This window comes from Eublepharis macularius, chromosome 4, assembly GCF_028583425.1.
Source record: "Eublepharis macularius isolate TG4126 chromosome 4, MPM_Emac_v1.0, whole genome shotgun sequence".
Taxonomy (NCBI): domain Eukaryota; kingdom Metazoa; phylum Chordata; class Lepidosauria; order Squamata; family Eublepharidae; genus Eublepharis; species Eublepharis macularius.
In genome coordinates, this window is record NC_072793.1 from 56,483,652 (window position 1) to 56,509,195 (window position 25,544).

General features: G+C 39.3%; 1 protein-coding gene across 2 annotated transcripts; it reads right to left on the bottom strand.

The window, feature by feature from the left end:
- Positions 1–1,324: 1,324 nt before the first annotated feature.
- On the bottom strand, positions 1,325–24,127 carry PANK3 (pantothenate kinase 3). 2 transcript variants are annotated; one of them, XM_054977014.1, is made up of 7 exons: positions 24,006–24,127; positions 17,938–18,290; positions 16,706–16,959; positions 15,531–15,707; positions 9,911–10,034; positions 7,833–7,958; positions 1,325–6,980 (listed from the first exon to the last, which is right to left on the bottom strand). In XM_054977014.1, exons 1-7 carry the CDS (start codon positions 24,031–24,033, stop codon positions 6,930–6,932), a joined length of 1,113 nt encoding a protein of 370 aa, XP_054832989.1. In that variant the 5' UTR covers positions 24,034–24,127; the 3' UTR covers positions 1,325–6,929. The 2 variants fall into 2 exon arrangements, with proteins under 2 accessions (XP_054832989.1, XP_054832990.1); XM_054977015.1 differs by lacking the exon at positions 24,006–24,127 and having other exon boundaries at positions 17,934–18,055.
- Positions 24,128–25,544: the final 1,417 nt, after the last annotated feature.

The window sequence follows — 25,544 nt, forward strand, 5'->3', positions numbered from 1 at the left end:
AGATATGCTCCTACTGGGCAGTTTCCATGTAGCTAAAGATGTCCTGTTAATTATGCTTTGTTTCAGAAAGGTTTCATCTGTGTTTGCCTCTATGCTTGTTTTCAAATTTTCTGCTACCATAACCTATTGTGTATGTTCATTGAATGTCCTAATTGTGGATCATAGTGTGTTTGCTCAGATAATGTCCTAGCTGTTGATTATATTGTATTCACTTGCACGGTGTAATCTGCCTTGGGTTTCAGTGAGAAAGGCAGACTACAAATTAAATAAGCAGATCATTCCATCATACAACACTCTGCTTCTGCTATCAAGCTTTCATTAACTCGAATGTACATTGTACAAGTTCTTACTTCAATATCCCTAACTACACTATCAAGTATTTATTGAAGTTGGTTTAATTCAAACAGGCAGTTACTAGTCACAGAGATCATCAGCATCTTTGATGCGAAGCTTTTTGAGTTCTCAGAAAAGCAGCACTTGCTCAACATACGCTATTGGAAGTGGAAAATATCTTCTATATGTTCGAAACTAGTGATCTCTCTACTCCCTCTGGTGGCTTGCTTAGCTCACATAGTCCCATAGCTCGAAGCAATATTACATGCCTTTTCCACTCAAGCACAACCTGCTCGGTAACACTAATTTCAAGGCTGTTTAGGAGTAAGGCTATACATTTTTCTTTTCTTTTTTACAAATAGCAGCTGTCTTCCTACCTCTGTCATACTACACAAAGGACAGTGCTGTCCTGGTCACAGCAACTCAAGTTATACAGCTTCCACATTGATAGGAATCACATCAAATCATTAGGGTTTTTTTACTCCATTTTACTGCTGTAAAGAAATTCAGCCCACATATCACAACTAAGAGGGATATTGTGAAATAGATACACTGTAATTTATCCAGTTATTACAGGCACCTTTTCACTACTCATGGATCAAAATACATCAAGACTCAATTCATCCCTTGCAACATATTCTGCACTGTCCCAGTTTTTGAGAAACAGCTGCAAACTTTGTCAGCAGCTGTTCAGGTTATCTGATGTATATCCTCGGTGCATAGTATAATAATTGCTGTCGAACAGGGTATACAGGGTATACTTGACTGCCAAACAGGCTCATTGTGAAGTTTATGGCAATCCTAAGATGAAACAGCTATATGACAGTGAATCTAAACGAACAGACCTAAAATAAAAAAAATGGTAAAAATACTTGAAGCAATCTGCATGAAGAAGCCATGTATTTTTTGTTTGTCAACAAGAATCCTGAATAAATGTCAAATTTTGTCAGGAAAAAAATTGTATTTCATTAAAGAAAAAGGAGACAAGAAATGTTTCTCACCTCTTTATTAAGACAGCTTGTGATAGTACATGGAACTAAAAAATATGGAAACCACTGGTAATTATTTAGAAAAGTTAACTTTCTGTTCATTCATACTGAACAGTAATAAAACTAGGCAAGTAACAAAAAAGTAGACCCATTATACAGAAAATTAAATTTCACATTTACTCATGCAAGCAGTAAAGAGCATTTTTATACAGTTCTGACGGGAATGTTTACAGTACAGGACTCCATCATTTTGGCTGCATGAAAGTGACAGAATAGCATCAATGATGAAAATAAATTAAACAATTTACAAGAGGTGTGTTAAAATAATTTATCAACTATGAATTAAATCTGCAACACATTATACATTTTTACACTAATCTCATGGTCAGAATACAGAGCAGAAACAATATGAACTGCAGCAGAGTAAGGCAACTTATATCTGAAATGTCAGTTACGGTAGAGTTCTACATATACTGGATTTGCAAAATTTGAATTTGCCATAAAGTCAAAGAGTACAGTAAGTACAATTTGGTCTTTTATAAATTTTAAAAAATACATGTAATTAAAATGCCAACAGGAGAGGGAAGTAAATGATGTTTTCCCTATTTTCTATCAATATGAATATCAAAGCATACAGTAAATTGAAGCTTCTCATCTACAAAACCCTGTTTTAAAAAATCCCTTTTTTAATGATTGGACTTCAAGCTAATAAGCTGTAGAAAGGTGAACTTAATGCTAAAATAAAATGTCAGATCTGTTACCATTCCAGAAGAACTCTCAGCCAACGTATCAGCCTCAAGGAAAGGCTTATTTAAAAAAACCGTAGGGATCTGTAAACTTGTACTCAGAATACAAATGAGTACAGTAACGGCTGTAGTTTACACAGGATGTTGATCATGTTATCTGAATTAAAATAACACAGCTACAATAATCAGCACAACTCAAGAACAGTTCTTCCTAAAATTCTGAAAGAAGTAATCTGCTTCATAACACATGTATTCGTAAGTCTGTTTTCACATCAAACCATTTCCCAAGTATAACAGTTTAAGTCTGTGACACACAGTTACAGTCCAATAAAGTGTTTATCTGGTAAGAACAATCAGTCTTTAAACTATGATTGTAAAATAAATTGTTCTCAGTCTAGCTTGTCACTAAGCAATAGCACCAACATGCTGAGTAGGCCTACTGCCTTCTTATACAACCAAAAGCAGTCGCAGTTCAAAGTGCAAATGGTCCTGCCATGTCATCCTACTTTAGCCATTGCAGGGATCAGGGTAGAGAATGAATTACTACACCGATAACACCTTTTTGTGACACAAATCTGTAAACTCATTGTTGCTCTCAGTATACCATTTCCCCTGATCTGTGACAAATTATGTGCCTCATTTACAAACTTGTTTTCAAGTTACTCCTGACACACAAACATGCTGGTGGATGATATGTACCTTTTTGAATTCTATACTGTTATAGCATTTGTGCTATAAATTTGGCAACTGGAAACCTCATCAGCTGAAAGCAGGTCAGGTCGACGTGACTGCTTACAAACTACAAAGACACATTCCTTCTGATTGTTTGATCACACAGATCTTATGAACATGTTTTAAGTATTGAGAAGTGGATTTAAGGGCTTGCTTGCTGAATTCCATTTCTTTCTAATGTTGCTGAACATTAGAGTTTTTGGAACAGGGAACCTCTGTTGCATTACAACACGTACTCAGATGTTACTCCATTTGAGAAATGGAGTTTCTCAGTTTCTCCAGTGGAGTGGAAATCGCTTTTGAATTAAGGCATTGTTTGTTCCCCAATCACAGACATAAGGGCTGCTTCTTTGACGTTTAACATAGTGCTACAAAGTCATACGCAAGTCAAGGCAGGGCATTTAAGCCTTGCTCTTCTTAGCACAGATGTTTTGGTCAACAGATATCTGGTCCTCAATATTCTTCTACTGCTATAGTTAGGCCCTAGTAAGATATTAGGGCTTTTGTTACATATTAGAATAGAATGCGTTTTGAAAAATGGCACAATGGATTTGGTTAAACTCAAAAAGATGGTGGTTCAGGGATTGTTACACCCATCCTTACAACATCCTCTCATTTTACCTGCACCAAAAACATTGCCTCATAAAAGTTTAAGTTGCCCATGTAACTGACAGCCTGGTTTTATTGATCACTGCAGTATTTACAAAGCAACAAGGCATGAATATTTAAAAGCTTAATTAAATTGTTAGTCTTAAAGCAACAGAAATTGCTCTCGGCACAAGTACCTGAAAGTATTTAAAGCATGATTGGAAGGACTGCTTTAAAGGAACACATTAAAAATTTAGCATGCACAGGCATGTACTGGAGAAAGGAGAACATTCACTCTCCCTTCCCCCAAGCCACATCATGGAAACCTACTGCATGGAGTTGCAAATGACCTGGCACATGCTTCCATGTCATATATGGGGTGTGAAAAGAGAGTGAGACCTCTCCCATAACAGGGTACAACATGCTACATCTTTAATACAGGTTTTTAACTGCATTGTGTGGTGCAGTCCTGAGGAATATCCTGAAAGATTTAAGCAATATAGGGTGATCTCTGTAGGTTGAATTTATATATATAGTCAGTAAAGATACTTGATTTTTTTGTAACTTTACTGGATCTTTATACCGACAGCGTAACAAACTGCCCAAGTTTCCTATACAGTGAAAGATACAAGTGTATACAGAATTTATAAATAGGTAGACAGAGAATAAAGGTTTACTCCTGCTACTAAACAAGTAAACAGCAATATAAAGACAGAAAAATATTAACCCACTTGAACAGTGACACAGAAACATGACTCAGTTATCTAATGCTAGGAGCCTCAATGGTACAAAAGACAGGGTAGCACACTAATCCCTTCACTCAGTGGGCAGCAATCCAGGAAGTGTTAGGAGAGGAAGTACTTGTGCCAAGCACAACTTGCTGGGATGGATACTGAAAACGTTTGTCAAGTCAAACTATGAACTATAAAAACGAATTGACATTTCAGAGATGAAACTGCCTTGTCGGAGGGCAAAATTACTATGAGGAAAAAGGACAGAACAACAAAAAGGGGATGGCCTAGTTTTGTCAATATTTACATAATCTATGGATGCCAATTATGAAATCAGAGCTTCTAATAATGTTGAAGGCTGCAAAAGCAGGAACGTTCTTACTAGTAAAACAATTATTATTTGAAACTGGGGGTGGGCATTAATGACTGACGGATTCAAGAATCACCACATTAAGAATTTCTTTCATAAAAGCCAAAGGAAATGTCCCTCATTCTTGCCAGCCAGCCCCCTGCCAAAAGTTAAGTAATCTTCAAAATTCAGGGTTTTGCAAAAGGAAGAAATTGACACTACAAGAAAGTACAAGTACTCCTTTCCAATGGTATTAAATAACACTGACAATGCGGCTCACATGTGGCTTTAGAAGGTTTCTACCATGCAAAGTCCAATGCTGGAAACGTCTATCACTTCAAAACAAAATGTAAGGTACATGACATTCTTACACTGAAGAATTATGTAGCATGAAAGCTGCCTATTTATTCATGGGGCTTATTCAAAATTTGTAATTTGGGTACTTAAAATAACTGCAGTAGTGTGTATTGCAAGTTAAATCTTGATTCCAAAGCAGAGTGGTTTTTTTTTTTTAAAAAATCCTAGAGATTAAAGCATCTGACTTGGGCAGTTGTACCTTTCTAGCGCAATCCTATGCTGAGTTACTACATTCTAAATCCACTAAAGTCAATTAAATGAGACTATAGTTAACTCTGCATAGGATTACACTGTTAATCACTTTCAGTTCCTATTGGCAACACAGACATGTATTTTAAGACATGAGGTTAAGACATGTTTTAAAGGCAAACAAGGTTACATCCATTTAACAATATATGAAGGAAGTCATTACACTGTAAAAAGAAACACACAGATGGGATCAAAATCCTCAAGAGCTGATAACACTTGAAACTCTGCCCGGGCCACACACTGTCTTCTCAATCTGGACTAATAAAATGTAAGAAAGCTTTTGGACATTGCACTGTGCTACAAAGAGCACTTTTTGATCCCTAAGGATGGAAAACAGCTTTTAGGAACCCACTGCAAGAAACATCAACACTATTCTAAGCTAAATACTTCTAAGCGTTGCTGAAAGTAGCAGCATGGAACTGAAGAAGGGACAAGCACATCAGATAACCTGGAGAAATCTGCAACATCAATATAGAGATATTATTGTACAAAATATTAGTGTACCAAAATAGTATCAACTGAATCAAATAAATCAAGCACTAACTTGAACTCAATGAGCTCTGGTCCAAGTGGTGGATTCCCCTATTAAAAAACTCTATTCATGGATTGGATAACTGCATATTCCTTCAGGAAAAAATTATACATACATCCCTGTGCATAGAAAGTTGTATTTCTGAGATGATCTTTTTTTCTGAGGTCTTACAGTAAACTTGGATGCAGCAATCTAATATAACGCCACTATTGTAAACTTTTACAATCAAGTCTGAAAAAACAGACTGTCAAAATGCAGGAGTAGCCCCAGTATCTGGAGGGTAATCCAAGGCCACACTGTTGCAGTATCAACACACACTAAACGCTGGTCCTTTGAATTTGTGGTAAAATCCCTGGAGGTAACATAGTGTTCAGGCCATAAGCTCGCACCAATTTCACATTTTGGGTAGACACAGGTTATAGATGATTAGCTCAAATGGAGTTTAATTAAGATGGCGACATTGTACAAGCATCATGGCGAATCTATTTATCCAGCAACCGTTAACACTGAGCAACTCCCAGTCACTTCTGCTGGCACACTGATATGGAGACGGGTAACTTAAGAATTTTCTCTTGCCAAAACCATTTAAGATCCTTACAGTTTTCACTGGAAGCCCTATGCAGAAGAATCCCCTACATAGGCAATATGATTTAATCATTACATTAACATGGAAACTGTAGAGTTTTACAAAACCTGACTACACAATCTAGTAGTTAAAATATTATATTTGGTTGCTTAATACACATTAAGCCAATTGTACGAAGTCTTTGCTGATGTTGCTATTTTTATTCTCTGGAAATGTTAACACTGGAAATCTGAATTAAGAACGTCAACACATTTTGTGTTCCTGTACTGAAAGAAAACCTTCTATATTAAATTTCTTTATTTTCAGTAGATGGCACTCAGATGTGGTTAAGATCAATTTCTGGAACTGATGGAAAAATCACACTCAAATGAACATCCAGCACAGTGACATAATGAGATTTACAACTAGATGCAAATAGCCTTAAGGGGAGTTTCCAAAAAAAAAAAAAATCTGATTAGTGTTGCAGGATACAGACAGCTGTCTTTCAATTATGGTACTGGGGCTCATTTTTCAGAGGCCATACTGAATATTGGAGGATGCCATATAATACCACCTTTAAGTATTTCTTACAGAAACACCTACATTTCAAGGACGGTCTCAATGACACAGTATCACAATTAAAGACATGTATAGCAGGACTGTGGCCCTTTCCCCCCTTTGGTTCCAGTCGATATAAAAATAATGTTGTTATAGTGACATAAAGGTAGAACTAATTCAGTACTGTGGCGCTTTGAGCTTCAGCTGAAATTTGGCAATCCAAGTAGGGCACCAACTGCTCCAAAGTAGCCCTGTATATGAAAGAAGATTTTGCACAATTGAAACTCAGTCATCATGCCAACTATGCCCCCCCACCCCAAAGTACATAGAAGTACTGAGCCTGCATGAAACAATACACAGTAGCTCTCTCTCTCATATTTTCATTGGTCCTGTGTGAAAATTTGACATGGAAACACACACAGTATAGTTTAAATAAAGGTAAAGCACCGAGTCACTACCAATAAAAAGCTGTATTCTAAACCAGCTGCAACATGGGCTCATCACAGTCAGAATTACTAAATTAATTGATGACTGTAACAGAGTACTTTGCTAAACATAACATTAATTTCGGAATCCTTCCCCCCTTCCATGCAGAATGAAAGCATAGACATTTAATTACTGCATCAATTCCAGGGCTTTTGTTTAGCATACCATTAAACTTGTTTCCATTACTACTGAAATCAGAAGTATGTTCTCATGATCTAGCCAAAGTTAAGTACCCTTGGTTTTTTTAAAAATGGGAAGAGATTTGAGCACATGCTCAATTTCCCCATTAAATTCAATAGGCTGACTTGGCTGACTCATGCCTGTTGTAAAGCTAATGGAGAAGATCAATAAAAAATTAGATGGAGCTAAAGAAAGAAACGAAGAAAATTATGAACATCTCTCCTTTTCAAATCTGTTCATCTAACATGAATGTACAAATTTAGGCTTACCTCTCACCATCTCAAAGACTCAAGTAAAAATACATCCTCTATATAAATATTCCTCTTCCAAAATAGAAGAAAATAAAAACGTAAACATCTAAGAGGATTTAAAAATTGATATTTTTATTGAAAGACAAGTATGGTTTAACTATGCTAAACAGCTGCAGTCATACATACCTCATGTTCTAGGAACAAAGCCTTCAACTGGCCTTTGGACCAATAATCCAGTGCATATGCCAGGAGTTTCATAGATAAGGTATTCACACGCAAGAAGTTTCCAACAAAGACAACGCGGTTTATTTTCTGAAGGATATAATCAAAAGCAAAGTTTCCTCACTCGGATGCAAGGCAATAAATTAGCATATGTTACCTAATCTTAGTTGAACTATGTATTGATGTATCTGAACTCCATGTAAAGCACTAGTATTCACTAGAAGATTTACCAGATCCAGTTATCAAAGTGAGAAGACCTAAAACAGGTCATACGTATAGAAGTACCACAGAATTAAGTATGACTTAAAGAAAAGTCAACTGATCCAAAAAGTGTGCGAACTTGCTGTCATCCCCTTTCCAATGCAGCCTCTTGCACCCCATAAAAAACTGCTCTCAAGGGCAGAGAGGAGATCCTCAGGAGCAGTGCTGGACATGGCAGGGCCCTTTTAAGACCTTTGTAGACCCCAGGTACTCTTACATTTAGAGGGCCCCCTTCCCATCAAATATATTAAAATGCACCCATATTAAATATAATTTTGCTGGAAAAAAAACTGAAAGGATTTTTATAATTTTGCTTTTGAAAGTATTTAGCTATGAGTAACTCACTTAATTTTCAACTGGCTATGATTTCTAAGCAATCATTATGCATATCTGGGAATTCTTGCAAAGTGAGAAAATATAATCTATAAATTGTATTCAATGGTAATGAAATTTTTACAAATACAAAATTTAACAATTAATGAAGTTTGAATATATTAATTTAAACGTTATAATGTCATATTTGGCAGCCAATTAGTTTTTTCCAGGTCTCAAACATTCCTAGAGGCCCTTGAAAAGTTTGTAGGCCTGAGGCACTGTGCCTATAATGTCCTACTTGGGAAGGCTTCAGCCTGAAATGGTGAAATCCACACAAGCCATTCCCAAATGGCTTTTTGCTCACCTGAAGACCCTGCCCTACTTGCAGAGCCTGTGTATGTTTGGGTTTCTTTCTGCTAAATCTCCCTTTGGGCTGCAAGCCTCTGTGCTGCAACCCATTCTATCTCTGAAGATATTGTTACTCTCAAGACAGCTACTCCGAGGGACAAAAGGGACTGTGCGTGTGTGGGGAGGGCACAAAGATCCCTTCAGGTTTGATCACTGATTTTATATTTCTTTCACGCAATATCAGCACCACCCCCATCCAGTATACTGAGATCTCAATAGCTTCTCATTTTCATCCCTTCCCATCTCTGCCTCTTAATTCTACTATATAATCACCACCCTGCCTGTGTTCCAAATGTCTGTGCTCATCTGCAAGAACAACTCGGCTGCCCAGGGAAAATTTAAGCCAATGTAACTGAAAAACATACATATTGGTGTAACAAGATAGCTGTGAAGATCAAATAAGCGAGAAAGAGAACAGAGGGAAAGGAGAGACACTGCATGCAAGTTTCTGGCCATACAGAAGTAAAGCAACAGACCTAAAACAGCAGATGCTCAAGCAAACTCATTACATACAGCACAGCATTCATCTTAGAATTCCCTTTATCAACTATAGGGGGAGCATCACAAATTATGAAACTAGTGTAATTAAAATAAACCACTACACACTATGGAGAATTACTCAGGGTCTTCATAGCCCTGTACAATGCTGCTTGATCCATATGCAACAAGGCAGCACTGTAAAGAAGCCAAAGACAGTGAGAAATATTCCGGATGACTTCTTTTCCTCTTGACACGCAGACTTGTAAGTCAGCACAAATGTGCTTCCACATTGTTTCTATGGAATCTGGATTAAAATCACTAATATGTTCTAAAAAATATGAATATTGTGGATTTAATTGGCGCTTGTCAAGCACCATGTAAAAGCCTTTCAAAGTAAAGAGACAAATAAAAAAGAAGTCTGAATGGTTAACCCATTGGGACTGAAGTGGGGAAAGAACACATCTGCTTCCCCCAATGAAGAGATTAAGAACATAATTAAGGAAACATGTTTTATCCCACACTCGGAGAACCACAAAAGCACTGTGATGACACTGTTCCTCCATCCCATCAGAAATTACCTCATTTACAGCACACATCCGTGCTATAGATCCAATGTTATTGGTGATAGTAACCAACGTAGCTCTAGCCAAATCTTCTTTACTAACAGATTCCCGTTTTTCCTTGTAGATCATATTCCCAAAGCTGGAAAATAAGATTGTGTAACTTTAGACAATTTTAAATTTTAAACACAAATTTCTATATAGAGTAGGAACTTTTGTGACCAAGTTGCCTGGCTATTCTGAGCAGCTCTCTAAAATTTCTTCCTCACACCTATAACTTCTGACAACTGAAACAGGAAATCGAGAAGCACAAAGTTGATAAGCATATGTCTGTACTTATCTATTTTGGATCTTTCACCTTGGGAATGATTTCAGTCATTTAGACAATTTTTATCTTCCCCAAGACAGTTTCAGTGCTTAAAAAAAGATGCAGTACTAGCTGCATTACCAGCTTTGGAGCCAATTGTACTGGATCAGGTAGTGTTTTGATGGTAGTTTTCCTTTACATAATACCCAACATGAAGAACACACAATATATAACAGAAGTAAACAGACTATATAATAAGAGAACACAAAGTTTCCAAAACAGAAAAAAGCTTCCCTACTTGTTTAACCATTTCTGTTACCACTGTACATTGTGAAGACAGTATGTGATCTCCTCAAATGTGGCCATGTTCCACATTAGGTTCTAGTGTAATTATTTAAACAAGTGCTGATACTAAGTAAATTTAGAGTTTATGCCAAGATCGATAGCCTTCTTTTATTGTTCCTGCTCTATTTTGGTATGATCAGGTCAGCTTCCAGCTTAACATTACTTATTTACCACTGGGTTATGTACCACCAAATGCTAATCTTCTAAGTGCAAAAAATCCTGGAAACTAGAAGTCCTACTCAGGATCCTGCTGGTTTCTACTGTCCATATTATCTAAACGTCTCCTAGCTGAAATCTGCAGCTATGCACTTGTAAGAATTCAGCACAGTATCCACACATGCTAAGCATATGCACATAGGCAGTGATCCTCCATGTACTTACAGCCTTAATGGCACGGAATGGGGGGCAGGGGTGTGTGTATGCCCAAGGGTCACTTTCAGTGCATAACTTGGGAACTCAATATTTAAAATATTTATTAGTTACTAGCCTTCAATCTCACAATTCAGATATTTCATAATTGACAATGGTTATGCCATTGGTCTACTGGTTCCAAGTAGCTAGATTAAAATTTAAGTTAGATGGGTAGCCATGTTGGTCTGCAGCAGAACAGTAGGATTTGAGCCCAGTGACTAACAAGATTTAGACCAGCAAACTTTTCAGGGTGTGAGCTTTCAAGAGTCAGTGCTCCCTTCTTCAGATACTTAAAATTTAAGAAATACCTTGAAAGACAAGGAAGAAAGTGACCAATAAACAAATAGAATGACATTAGCATTCTGCCTCAAAGCGTTTGCACAGGAAATTACCAGGACAGTAACAGGGTTAACTTGTTATCAAAACTAAGATCTAAGTGGCTAGAGTAGGAGAGCTGATTTCTCTGTGTGTGTCTATGATACACCCCAGCAACAAAGCACTAAGGAAGAAAGTGAGAAATAGGTGACTTAAACAACAAGGCAAGAAAGCTATGGCACTAGAGTTTCTTTTACTTGCTACAGGCTGCTTTCTAATAAACTTCATAGTTTTAAAAAGAAGCCTTAGCTTTTAAATTAGAAAGCTTTCAAGCCAGATTTAACTATGAATTTAAAAGCCAGCAAAGAGCTGAGAGTGTCCAAGATGAGTGACATATGTCTGTCTGTTGGGCCAGTATTATGGGTATAGGTTTGGTACAATTATCTCCTGGCTCTTATGAAAGACCACCATTTCCTTGAGGTAAGGCTGACATGGAGAAGCTAACAGCTGTAGACTAAACTTTCATGGACCTGAAAGAACTTATATAGGCCTACCTGTTTAAATCTCCACCTCTCTGAGGTGCCCTATACTATTACAAAATATATGACCATTCTGGTGGTTCCAACCTTCCTATGTAACAGCCATTTCAAAGAAGGTGTGAAGATGTGATCTGGAAAGCTGGATAAAGCTGGTTTTTTACCAATATGCCTTTGAAGTCTAATATCCAACTGACTTGAAGGATGCCTTAAAAGTAACACAGTTTGTTCTGGGGCTTTATTGGGTATAGTTATGGTGACCCTAGGGACATCTAGGTTCAAGTCTCCACATTGCTACACAGCTCAGGAAATGAACTTGGACCAGTTTGTATCTCTCAGCTTAACCTCCGAAGTGGAGAAAATAAAATGGAGGATAGATGACCATGTAAGCCATCCTATACTCTTTGGAGGAAGAGCCTGATTACATTGTATTGGACTGTTTAAGCACGGAGCAAATCTTTTGTATTTTGTTATCTATTTGGTCTGATTTTAAACAGTTTTGTTATTGCTGGACACTGCTTCATACAGAATATGATGTGCTGCATATAACCAGAGGGGTTCTTATCTCCATGCTGACAGATCCTCTACTATCAGGGAGAATGCAAATCTGAGAAGGGAAATCATCTCTAAGAGAGAACCTGATGTCCTTTTGTGCCTTCCGGATTGAGGAGAGGGGCTGCTGGTAGCATAAAATTTGATAATTACAGAGAAACTGTTTGCTATGGAGGATTTGGCAATATGGATACTTCCCTGCTTTGTGAGAAGATTGTGGACAAAACATTATGCACCTGCCTGTTTATGTGAGTCAACAGTTATGTCAGAGTATCAGAGAAACATTTTTAGAACTGCCACCTATCTATGCAAAGGTTAGGCATGGATGAGACAGTGATAACAGGAGAAAATTTTCTGAAAGTGGGGAAAAGTTCAACATTGCCACATGTGATTTGATGAAACAAGCATCTAAAAATGAGATGTCAAAAGGAAGCTGAGCAAAACAGTAAAGAAGGTCAAACCTCACAGGGATGCCTGGAAGTTAATAAATCAAGAATGTGTAATAAATTTTAGGAAAGATAGCATGAAAACTAAAATTATTCAGATTGGTAAAAAAGAATCATGAGGCGCTCCGAGAGAACCTGCGTCCAAATGGCAAGAGGGCATCAACATACCAAATGAAGTCTGAAACAGTATGCCTCTTCTTAAATTCACTAATGAGTGTAAAGTGAGGGGGCAAAACATCCTAACATTATTTATACTCTGATCGTGTCAGGAACTAGATCAGTTGTAACAAGATGGTTTTATGAGTATGGTAGATCTTTCAGTGACAACCAGGAAAGGAACCTCTCCTAAGAGGGATGGATTCAGTAACCCACAGATACATGACTTCAGAGCTTTCCAACATCTCACATTCCTCTCCTTCAAGCAGGCATTTCATACTATAGGAAAATTTATTCTCAGTGTTGCAGGAACTACACGGACTCTGTAATGATTTTAAACGTGTGTGTGTTTCTTTAAATGCTTGGTGTGATAACAGATGAAGAGTGGGGGTGAAAGAGAGGGGTGAGTGAGTGAAATGATTGGTTGATGACAGAGTGTGGGAGGAGTTGAGAAGTGTGACTGGAGTGAAATCTGATTGGACAGTAGCAGTGCTGTAGAGGCAGTGTGAACTGCAGTTTTTAGTCACTCAGCAAAGAGAAAAAGGGGCATTCTGGTTTAAGAGAGGCATTCTGGTTTAGACAGGCAAGCTGTGTGCAGCCTGAGAACGTCTATGTATTTCTGAGAGAGAACACTGATTCTGGTTTAGACAGGCAACCTATCTGGAAGCTTGAGGGGATTCTCATTCTAGTTCAGTTAGACAACCTGTGTAGAAGACTGAACTGAGTGTGTCTGTGAGAGAACATTCATCATCATCAACCTTTTATTGGCATAAAATACAGTAAAATAAAACAAAACTGGGGGGGGGGGGGAACCTGAAAGGTATCAAAAAGGTAATATGAAATCTCAACTGGTCAAAAAACCATGGTAAAATAAAAAACGCAATGAAAAGGTACACAGTAAAGTCTAAATATTATAAACTCCTGCCCTTAATTTACAAATATGTGAAAGTAACTCAGCAACAGATGCAGTAATTCTGGGGGATTTGTCAGATAACAAAAAAAATAATTTTGTTAACAATCGTGGATTTTGGAGAAGACAGAAGAAGGCAAATCAGATGGTGACGTAAAGAGGAGTAATGGGGACAACAAAAAAGGATATGTTGAACAGAGTCAGGTTCATTGTATGAGCAAGAACAAACTCTCTCCTTATAGAGGATACCCTTATATCTGCCTGTTAAGACAGCTGAGGGAAAGAGATTGAACCTAGCCAACATGAAGGCTCTACGATGGGAGGAGATTACCAGATTAGAAAAGTACTGGGCCATAGAGTCAGATAAAAAGGGAAGGCCAAAAAAACATGGGGAACAAACTCCAGAGCATTCTGTCCAAAGCAGGCAAACTGTGTGTGCGCCTGAGAAAGTTATATATATCTGTGTGCCTGATCCTATGTAAGGAAACTTTAAGAACCGATAACTATTTTTGAAACCATCAAGCTTAAGTAATAGTGTGAAACCGATATGCTTCTTGTAAAAAAAAATTTTTTTTGTTCATCCCAGAGCATATGTTATTCCTATATCCCATTCCTATCCTCAGGGCCACATAGTCCCATGAAGGAGCCTGACGCTTGGGCATGTTATTAAAGGGGAAATTTAAATTAACTATTTTGGAATATAATTCCGGGTGACAGCAATATACTCAGAAGGTGTAAGAAGAAGGTTAAGGGCAAAATCTGACTACATGACAGAAAGAAGGTCATAAAAGACTCCCACACAAGTTGGGAGATTACAGTAATGAGGGCAAAGGGGTGAAATTGTTCCCTTCTTTTTGCATATACATACATGACATGGGAAATAAACTTCTAGGTTCAGGGGATGTGAGAAAAATACCTGTTAGCAGCTGATGGGTTGCTAGACTCAACCCAGAGTGTGGTTGCAGCAAGAATAAGCAAAATTTATGCTATGGGTTACTAAAACAGAGATTGAAAAAACTGCCAGTATCATAATGGTATAGCTATAGTGCCTCTGTACTGTGATCAAGGTACTGCAGGTACTGCCCTAAGAGGAAAAGCTTGGGGCTTCTTTGTTTGGGAACAGACAACTAAGACGGTGAGATGATCAGGTTTTTCTAAAACTATGCATGGTATTGACAAAGCACAGTGAACTTGCATTTACCTCTCTCATAACGCTAGAACTCAGGAACACCCTATGAAGTTGACAGGCAGTCGCTGAAGTACACACAAAAGAAAATACTTTTTTACATATTGCATAATTAATCTGTAAACATGCTGCCACAGTATGCCTCTGAGTATCAGTTTCTGGGGGAGGGTGTGGGGGGCAGGGAAGTCTTTAGCATCTGTTCTTGCTTATAGGCTAATGTTGGAAAAGAATGCTACACTAGACCGTTGGTCTAATACAGGACAGGTGTTCTTACATGTCTATTGTCTAAAACAAGGGCGTACTTCCAATACTTCTATGTACCTGAAAAATGTTTTATAAAGGATACATAAGAAGCCTGAATACTATGCTTTTTCTTAGATACTTGTAAATTATTAAACAATTTTTCACAGGCATCTTAATTCAGTATTATCTCCTTTAACTCATATTTGTAATATTATGTGTTCATTTACCTACCTAGATGCCACAGCCCATCCTGGCAAGCCAAATCGTTCATAGTCTCCCCCATAAATATCACGGACTAGTTTATCAGCATGTGTGCTGTCCCCTTTGGATGCCATTTCTAAAGCTTCTTCAAAACTTTCACATCCCGTCAGTAAGCTGCACAAACCAAGAAAGGTCCCACCACCTAGACTGGTATGAAAAAAAAATAATGTAATGGAACTTGAAAATATTATTTCTAAAAGTAACAATATTTATATATTTCAGTAACAACGCATCTAAAAACAAACCAGTTTGGTGTAGTAGTTAAGAGGGGCATGACTCTAATCTGGAGAACCGGGTTTGATTCCTCACTCCTCCACTTGAAGGCAGCTGTGGGACCTTGGGTCAGTCACAGCTTCTTGGAGCTCTCTCAGCCCCACCCACCTCACAGGTTGATTTTTGTGAAGATAATGACACACTTTGCAAACCACTCTGAGTGGGCATTAAGTTGTCATGAAGGGAGGTATATAAATCAAATGCTGCTGCTGCTGCTGTTATTATTGCATCTAAAAACAAGTGATAATCTGTTTTAATTCATTTCCACTGACAAACTTGAGAATGGTAAACTTTACAATAAAAGTTTCTAGTGAACCAATATTTAAACCATTTTACTGCAACTGTAGTCCACAAAATCTGAAAGGCACTTATCAGGACATATTTTTAAAGAGGCTAAAGGCGTAACCACTAAGGAGGCAAAGCGACAGTCACATGCTTCCCTAAATGCTTCAAGAGTCATTTTAGGAATCAAGTTCTTGCAGGAAGATAAATTGTAAAGAAGCCTGAGCTTCCCCTGCAAGCCAAGATTCATTATCTGAACTGAATTCGTTATCAGAACTGTAATCACAGCAGCAATCACCAACAGTAATAGAGTCTCAGTAAATGAAAACAAGTAAGTTCCTAGCCCAGATAACAATCTCTGTCCCTTTATAACTTCTCCACTTCTACCTAGGAGGTTGTATACAGATTTTGAAAGGTCACCAGAAAACATAATATATACCTAACTTAAAAAACACACCTGTATTGTCCATCACGCTCTTAAACGTATACATGAGAACAAAACAAAGATACACCCATACTGAATATTATTTGACATTCTAGATCATAATTTTATGTAACATCTTAACTTGGTATGCATTAAAAATCACTACCTTGTTCCAGTTACTCTCTTATAGTTGTCTTTGGAATGGACAGCTAAAATACTGACTCCTGAACCAATGTTTACAACCAGCAAAGGGTATGGATCATCCAGGTTAAAAGGCATCTTTTGGCACCTTTCAGGTTCTGATGCATTTTCAAAGTAGTAGCACTCCGCCTGGCCATTAAAACTGACAGAATCTATGTACAACAAGCCTTTAACAAGACAGTCAAGTTCATCTAGTTTGTGCAGCTGGAGATTTCCAATCTGTGAAGATGCAAAAGACATGTGAAAGCAACATGTTCATGAATTAGGCTTTACAAATGAAGTAATTGGGCATGCAACTTGATGTGATGGAAGCCAACTCTCGTATTGGCCTGATGTTACTTGGTTTTTTGAAAAAATGTTTTTTCCTGGAACAAAAACATTATCACTCATAGGAAACTCACTCATATGAAAGTTTAAAATGGTCTACAAAAGATATATAAGCAGCCGAACCACAGTGTCCACAAGTCTTATATCAGTGCATTCTAAATAATAAGAAATTGCTAAGGAAGCAGTGTTGCTTGTATGAGTAAGAAACAGACTTAAAAACCACTACTGTGAGATTTGCCATTATCCTTCATTATTTTAAAAAGTAAAATGTGACAGCCAGTTTCTCTCCAGCTAAGTCTTCTATGCAAGTTACTGCCAAGCTATGAGAGTGTATTAAAAAGCAAAACAACCAAAAAGCAATCTCAGAATATACACACAGCATTTCTCCCCCCCGCCCACCAATGAGAAAGAATGAAGGATCCACAAACTGTTCTGCTGACTACACATACTCAGTATCTATTTCTAGTACCTTTGCTGGGGAAATGTTTTAAACAGACTTGAAGGCCTGAGCTGAACACCTAAACCCACTATCAAACGCTGCAAGGGAAATAAAGTCACATTATCTTTATGGGTGGAAGAGGGGTGAAAATAAGAATCTCACATATAAAAATAGAGAACTTAAGTAAAACATCCAAACATATTTATTAAGGATCTATGTTGCAGAGTTTGGAGACAACCTACTTCTTAACCAACTGTCTGCTCTTCTGACAAGCGCTTTCAGAAGGAGGCAACAGAGGAATTTTGTCTCCTCCAAATGCCGCCTATGATGGCAAAAGCAATTATCTGATGGCTGCATTATTTCATTTCACAGACAAGAATATATTTTAAGAATAGTCTTATAGAAGATGCAACTGAGAATGAACTACCTACTGTGCGAAAGTCTTCTTCAAACTTATAAGCACCACCGCCAGTGGCACACAGCACTGTATGCAGCGTTGAGAAGTTTTTATTTCTTCCCATTTGAATAAATGTAGGCAAATCTTGGGTTGGGAATCTGATAAAGTGCAAATTTCCCTTTCGCCCAAAGAGTATCAAGTCCTTGAGTTCAAGGTGAACATCCCGTATGCCAGTGGACCCATATGCTACATTTGATGTCAAGTATTTGCGAATACTCTTCAAGCTTTCAACTTCTTCCTGCTCTTCTTCTGCAGTAATATCAATAGGTTCAAAATAAGCAAGCTTCACCAGAGTTCCCCCAATGTCCATACCAAACCATGGAAAAGCTGTAAAGAAATAAAGTCACTGTTAGACAGTATATATATATGTATGAAAATTGATTCAATCTCCTTACCTGCCAAAATTTCAATTATCTCTTCGGTATTATTAGATGATTAATTAGACTGAACAGCATGATTACGGCACTCACAAACCATGCAGAACAGCCCATTCTTGTGTAAATCCCATTTGCTGGCAGGCATCATCCATAAATCAACAGAAATAACAGATTTTCTAGTACAAGTACTTGACATAATATCCTAGGTAATCCAATAATGAATTCTGTATTTCTACAAATGTGAATTATACCACTCAGCACAGAAGCATTCTCAGAGATTTTGAAGAATGCTGATAATTTGTGTATATGGTTTCATTTAATGAAGCATTTGAAAATCATGGAGCATGACTAACTTTGTATACTGCTTTTCTAGGAAATAAACCCAAATATTGAAGGACAACTTAGCTCTCAAGTTTGCTACATGAGACGGTCTACCAAGACAATAATACTTTAATTCTTCAATTACAACTGTCCATGTACTGAGAATTTATTTTTAAGGACAGCTAGCCCAACATGGGCCTTGAATACACACAGAAAAATTGTAAACTTCTAAAAGCAGCACATCTGTTGGTTAAACCTTGGTAAGTTATTCAATGAAAGCTAGAAAATCTGGATTCCAGCTGATCTTTTCATGCCATTGCATAAGAAAGGAATGTCTAAAACAAAAACAGAAGTTCTTTGTTGAAACACAGTAATCTCCCACTCTGTTTTCCTCTTCAATCTCAAGCATAAGTGCCTGAAATTTTTTTCACTGCTTGGTGTTGCGATAAAATAAAGTTACAGTAACTGGATTTGAAAACATCAGATTCTTAATTTTCAGTTAATACGCTTTTCCCTTTTATTATGTAACCTTGACCATGTTACTTGTCATTTAGAAAAATTAGTAGAATATTGATAGGAATTTGTATTTCTTCAACTAGAATGTACTTGAAACATAAATCAAAGTTAAACGTTTATAAACGATTTGAACTTTAAACCTGGTTAGCTACTACCAACACAACAGCAGCAGTTTAGCCTTAAACATGAGCATGCCTGCCTTCAAAGGCTATCTTGGGGCTGTTTATATTAGTGCAGCAGAAGAATGATGCTCTAAATACAGTCTGACCTGCTGAGACGATATTTTTTATATGAGGAATGGCAACTTGCCCCCAGAAACATGCTGCACGGAGGATAGTGCAATTTAAACTTAATAGTAGTTTTGTACTGTTTACAATAGTAGTTTTGTACTGTTTATGTATTCAGTTGGGTTTTATATATATATTTCTGTATGTGAAGCTAAACTTGTATAGGATACATGAAAAAGAATGTACTTATTCATAGTACATTTGGAATATTGGTTATTTGAAGGGTACTTTTTCCATGGAAGCACAGTCGACACGTAAGTGCTTACATTGTGTTAAGTCTTTGCACTGGTAACAATGAACATTTTACTACCATTTTGTATCAGAGTTAAGGCCACCAGAAATTAGATGACTTGCATTAAATTCTAAATAGTTACTCCAGTCTAAGCTCAGTAAAATCAATAGGCTTAGACTGGAATAAATCTGTTTAAAATTTAACTGTTAGTCACTTATACTTGAAAGCTTTGAAGCCAAAGTGTTTTTATGTTTAGAGCATCCAAGTTATGTTTTCACCTGTGATTCTAATCAAATAATAACGATTATTGTTTAGTTCAACACCACTGACCTTAAAGTTCTGACTAAATAGGACTCCTTTCTGTTTGCCAACTAATTTTGAAAAGAGAGAATTTTCAAAAATACCAACAGAGAATAAACTAGGGGTGTGTGCTCACGCATGCACACGCACAAAATCTGAGAAACTCAGATCAAGGTTTCAGGGAAACAATCAACAAAAATCTGGGTTCTCTGTAATCCAAGTAAGACTCTCTAATCTGGTTCTGGAAAATTAAAAGAATCTCAAATTTATTCAACCATTATTTTATATGGGGAAACATATAAAAACAGGCTGGGGGGAGGGGGCATTTTTCAAGCAAATTTGCAGAGAACTACTCCTGATTGTCTCTAAAGACCCCTGAGTTTCTGGAAGATTGGACCCTGGGGTTCATTTCTATGGGACCCTGAACAAGGTGCCCCCAGCCACTCTCTAATGTGTCCTATGGGGGGGGAGTCAAAGTTGACTCCCACTGCAGAAATGCACTGGGGCAAGGCTGTCAGGGCCAAGGCACATTCCCAAATGCAAGGTCAAGCAAGAGAAAGCCCAACAGAACCAAACTAAAGCAAGGGAATGGAATCCCCCCAGAAGCACAGCAAAACCAACACAAACCAAAGAATCATGTCAAAACAGAGAATTCCACTCAAACCAAATTGAAGCAAAGGAATGGAATCCCCCCCCCCAAACCAAGTGAATCAATGACCAACAACAAAGCAGAAAATCATGTCAATGCTGCAAATTCCACCCAAACCATATTGAAGCAACATAGTCCAACTGAACTAGTGTCACTCACAGAAGACAGGAGAGCTCCTGCAAAGTTTGACCACTCACTTCCCTTTCCCTGCCTCAGTCCTTCCTCCTCCCCAGTTCGGAAAAAAATCATGGGAGAAGTCCAGGAAGAAGCCAGACTGAGGATGAAAAAATGTTTCCCAGATTAACCCAGATTTATCTGGAAGGCTGGATTCAGGTTCCCAAAATGGATCTGGGATTCTCTGATTTGATTTGGGAAAGCCAGATTTAGCCAGGTTGACAAAAATACAGCTTTCCCCCCCTGAATCCCAGATCCAGGTCACACGCCTAGAACCAACCCCTCTGTGCCAAGTTCCACAAACTAGCTCTTATTTCTTTGGAAAAATTAGAAGTAACTACAAGTTAGTGGCCCATGAGCTTTCAGGAAAGGGAGGAGGGAATAGAGGGTAGGAGTGTGCACCATTGTTTTGTTATTATTAGGATCTGGGTATCAGAAATCTAATAAATATTGGTATTCCTGATATTCAGATCCACAACTACCGCCATAGTACTCGGATCTGGCTTTTTTCCAGGGATCCGAATATATTTTGCTCCGTTATTCCCTGTGGAGCAAACTTTCCAGGAGAGCTGGAGGATCTGTTTTTAAAGCAAACTACACCAATATTGCATAGCAGTGAGGACTGGCTGCCTGTCCTTTAAAGACTCCTCTCCCCCAAGTATCAAGTGAATAAGTCCAAGGGGTTTGACTCTACAGGCCCTGAACAAGTCCCCCCAGCCACCCTCCACTGTAGCCTATGCGGATGATGGCAAGAATCACATGCTGACTCCTGCATAAGGAAGGTTTTCCCAAACACAGAGGAGCAACCACTGACCAAAAGCCTCCCCCAAAATACTAACAACGTCAAACAGAACCAGAGAATCCCAGCAGAACCACTGGGCAGACCTCTTTGCCCTGAAAGTGCAGCTTGCCCTCTTTTCCCTTTTCTTTGCTTTTCTGGCACAGGAGAGAGGGGGAGGTAGGGGGAGGGGAGTAACTCTCAAAGACGAATGGCACTGCATGTTAGAGAGAGCTGCTGCACTGTCTGGACAGATTAGACTGCTTGTCCAATCACAATTCTCTCATGAGAGAATTGTCATGGTTGGACAGGCAGTGCAGCAACTCACTCTAACATGCAATGCCATTTGTCTTTGAGAGTTACCTCCCTCACCCCTCTCCCCTTGGCCAAGAAAGCAAAATACATCTCACACAGCAGGTAGAGGGCAGTGAGACACTGCAGGGGGCTGGGCAAGAGGTTGGGCTGTTAAATGTGCAGTGCCAAAACACAGCCTGCACTTACACACTCTTCCTTCTCTCCTCCTCTCATTTTTCCATGCAATGAGCAGTTCCCACTTACTCTCCAGCCCTTCCCCCCTTTCCAGCTATTATCCTAACGTTACTAGTTGCCAAACAGCTTCCCCCCACCCGCCACCCCCTATTATTTTTGCAAAGGGAGAGAAGGCCAGGCAAGTATGTGAGAAGCTGGAAAAGAAGAAGAGGAAAGAAATGAAAGGGTGCAAAGGCAGGAGCTGCCATTAGGGATAGCTGGCCTGCGACCCACTTTTGGGTTCTGACCCACAGGTTGCGAAACTCTGCTTAAAAGGAAACTTCAAGAGGTCTTTAAAGGAATATATTCAGAATTAACTAGGAAGCCAATACCAGTACATGCAAGAAGCCCAAATTTGATTGGGATTCTCCAACATACAACCCAAATACCAGTATTTCGAGGGTATATTTTTGGAATCACATATCCCTAACAGAGGGGAAGGGAAGTGATAACTGGGAAAGCATCCCCTCCCCATGGAATTCTATGTATTCTCCAATGTCTGTGCAGACTTCTTTTCCCTCCACTTAGTCCCCTACTCCCTCTTAACTTTGAACTGTTCTCAGCATTTCTTGCCTAACAGAGAATGCACAGTCCTCTGGGCATTTTTGTTTGTTTGTTAATTTACATCAGATTTTTTTCCTTGCAAACCTGACATATCCCTCAAGTCTTAAGAAACTCTTTATCTTTTTATTTTTAACATATTCCCCTCTCTTAGATATTCTTAAGACAGTTACCTGGTGTTCTGGTTATGATGATTTCATGATTGGCAAAAGCCACACACTATACACACTAAGTTATAAACACCACAGACACACTAAGTTATAAACAGTGGTACAAACACTCCATTTTCAAAATTACCACTTTTCTGGTTAGCAAGAAAAAAAATTAAGCACAGAACTTGTATGAAATTTCATACAAGCTACCCAGGTACTAAAATCTTGCTTGTTTAAGGCGACAAAAAGTTATCTGAGATTTCCTTATTATCTTAATAAATTGTTCATTTTAAAATTTACTAACTCCATGTATTTAAATCATATTCCAAGACATCCTTTTCACACACACAAAATATATATTTTCCCCCAAGTTATCATAACCACACAGTTAAAAAAAATCTTAAACTAGTATGAAGAGTCTGTCAAACTAACAACACCATGTGGTAGTTGAAATGATAGCAGAAATTTATCAAATTTCTGTGTAGATACACACACACACACACACACACACTTTACTGTGTAAAGAGAAGGTAAAGGTTGTCCCCTGTGCAAGCACAGAGTCATTACTGACCCATGGAGGGGGATGTCACAAAACAACGTTTTCTCGGCAGACTTTTTATGGGGTGGTTTGCCATTGCCTTCCCCAGTCATCTACACTGTGTAGTTGCACAGTAAGAAATCAGAGAAACTACAGCACCCCAGTACACATGTACTACACATACATAGTGAAATAGCAATAGCTATGAGCTGAACATAACAATTCAGTTTCACACAATTTTCATGTTTGAGTGCTTTGTATGTATTGTGGTGTATAATCTTAGTACTCATTGCAGCCGAATGTTTCTCAAAACACTAAGTGAAAGCCGGATTTAACCCAAACTCTTCCCTTCATCATAAGACCGTCAACTGCCAAACCAAGTCAATGGACACAGATTGCAAAGTGGTCTTTGGCTACTTAAAACTGCTAACAAGTCACATTTTTCTTCCCTCGAAGTCTTGAGGTTGCCCTTGCTAGTTTCTAGCACCAAACAAATCGGGCAGAAAAAGCAGGGTGCAATCTCCTCCTGTCTACATCAGTCTACTACTACTACACAATCGCAGAGGAAAAGGCACAACGTGCTCGTATCAGAGCGGAAGGAACTGGAGGGCAGCCCAAAATAATCTTACATGGTTTCTTGGCATCTTTGATCTTCATGTCTCCGAAGCAGCACTCGCGATGGAGGCACTTGGGTTTGAGCTCTGGGGCACACTCTGCGTCTTGATGGATAGAGACCCTGAGGAAAGAAGGAAGGGAGGGAGGGAGGGAGGGAGGAAGCGGCGGCACTACCACGGCAGGCTCCGACGGTGGGGCGCTCGCGCGGGCAACGGAGGCGGCGCTCGAGCGAGCAGGGGAGCGCGCGGCCGTCTAGCGGCAGGTGCTGAGGGGCAGAAAAAGGCGGCCCAGCCGGATTGGCTCAAAAGAAGGGGGAGACCAGCGCCGAGAAAGTCGCGCCACAGGATGGGTCGTTAATACCGATGCGATGCCGCTCTCATGGGCGCCTGACGTCGAGCTCACCGGACAGGCAGAGTGGGAGGGGAGGGTGCCCGCCGGGCCAGCCCCACCCACACACGGCGCCGTCCCTCCACCGCCTCGCCCGTGCTTTTCTTCTAGCTGGGGTCTCGCCAACACAAAATGGCGGCCGATACAGGGTGGGGGAGCTCAGCAGCTGCCAGCACTCCCGGGTCGGCCGCTACGTCCTCTCTCTGGATGCCGCAACGTCGCCCTCCCCGGCCCCGCGTATGAGGCACGGCCCTGCGCAGAGACAGGCAGGAAGACGGGAGGGAAGGAACGACTGACTTAATGAGGCGGCGGCGAAGCGCAACCCCCGCACGTTCCTACACTTCCCAGCGCACACTGCAAGATTCCAGTCGCTTCCCGACTATTATCTGCTCGCAACGCACGTAGGGAAACAGAGTAGTTCGCTCTCTAAAAGAAACCCTCTTCGGAGACAGAGAGAGACTTCCCAGAGTGCAAAGCGACAATGGAACAGCCCCGCCGCTCACCCCACAGACAGCCTGCCAATGGCACGTCACGACCCTCCCAGTTTCACCTCCACCTCCCCCTGCGGAGGCAGGTGCCCACTAGCGCTTGCGCTGTATGGGTGGTGTGCATTTGAACTGTGCTTTATTTTCGCCTATGACTGTGTCGAAGGAAAGCTGATGATTTGTAGTATTTATGAGAGAATTGTCCTATAAGTGGAAGAAAAAGGAAATTTTCTTGAGGGGACAATGGGAAAGCCAGCCTTGCTTTCAGGATGTAGTGATAGGCTTGCCAAAGTGTGCCACCTTCCTTTCAACTAACGCTGTTTCTCACCATGGGATAACTGTGGGTAGAGCTGCCCTCTGCTGCTAGAAATAATCCTCAGTGGCACAAGGGAAGCGCGACTGTGCAAATGGCTTGGGATGTGGTGGGAAAGGGGCAACATTCCAACATGAAGTTTTTGGGCAAAGGAGGCATGTCCAACTGAAAGACTCTCCTCCCACCTCCCACCCCATTATCTTAACCCACGTTCTCAGATTCCAGCAGAGCCATCCTAACAAAGTTTAAACAGTTCTAAGTCCACTGAAGTCAGTGGGCTTAGAGGAGTGTAACTGCCTAGAATGGCACTGTACATTTGTTACAAATAGTGATATATATTACATTATATTTATGCTGGAACTGGAAAA

Excerpts from the sequence above, each read along its gene's own strand:
- PANK3 (XM_054977014.1), bottom strand. The coding sequence starts at position 24,033 with ATGAAGATCAAAGATGCCAAGAAACCAT. Across the intron at positions 18,291-24,005 it reads CAAAGATGCCAAGAAACCAT|CTTTTCCATGGTTTGGTATG; the intron begins GTAAGATTATTT and ends ATTTCTTTACAG. Across the intron at positions 10,035-15,530 it reads GGATGGGCTGTGGCATCTAG|CTTTGGGAATATGATCTACA; the intron begins GTAGGTAAATGA and ends CTTATTTTCCAG.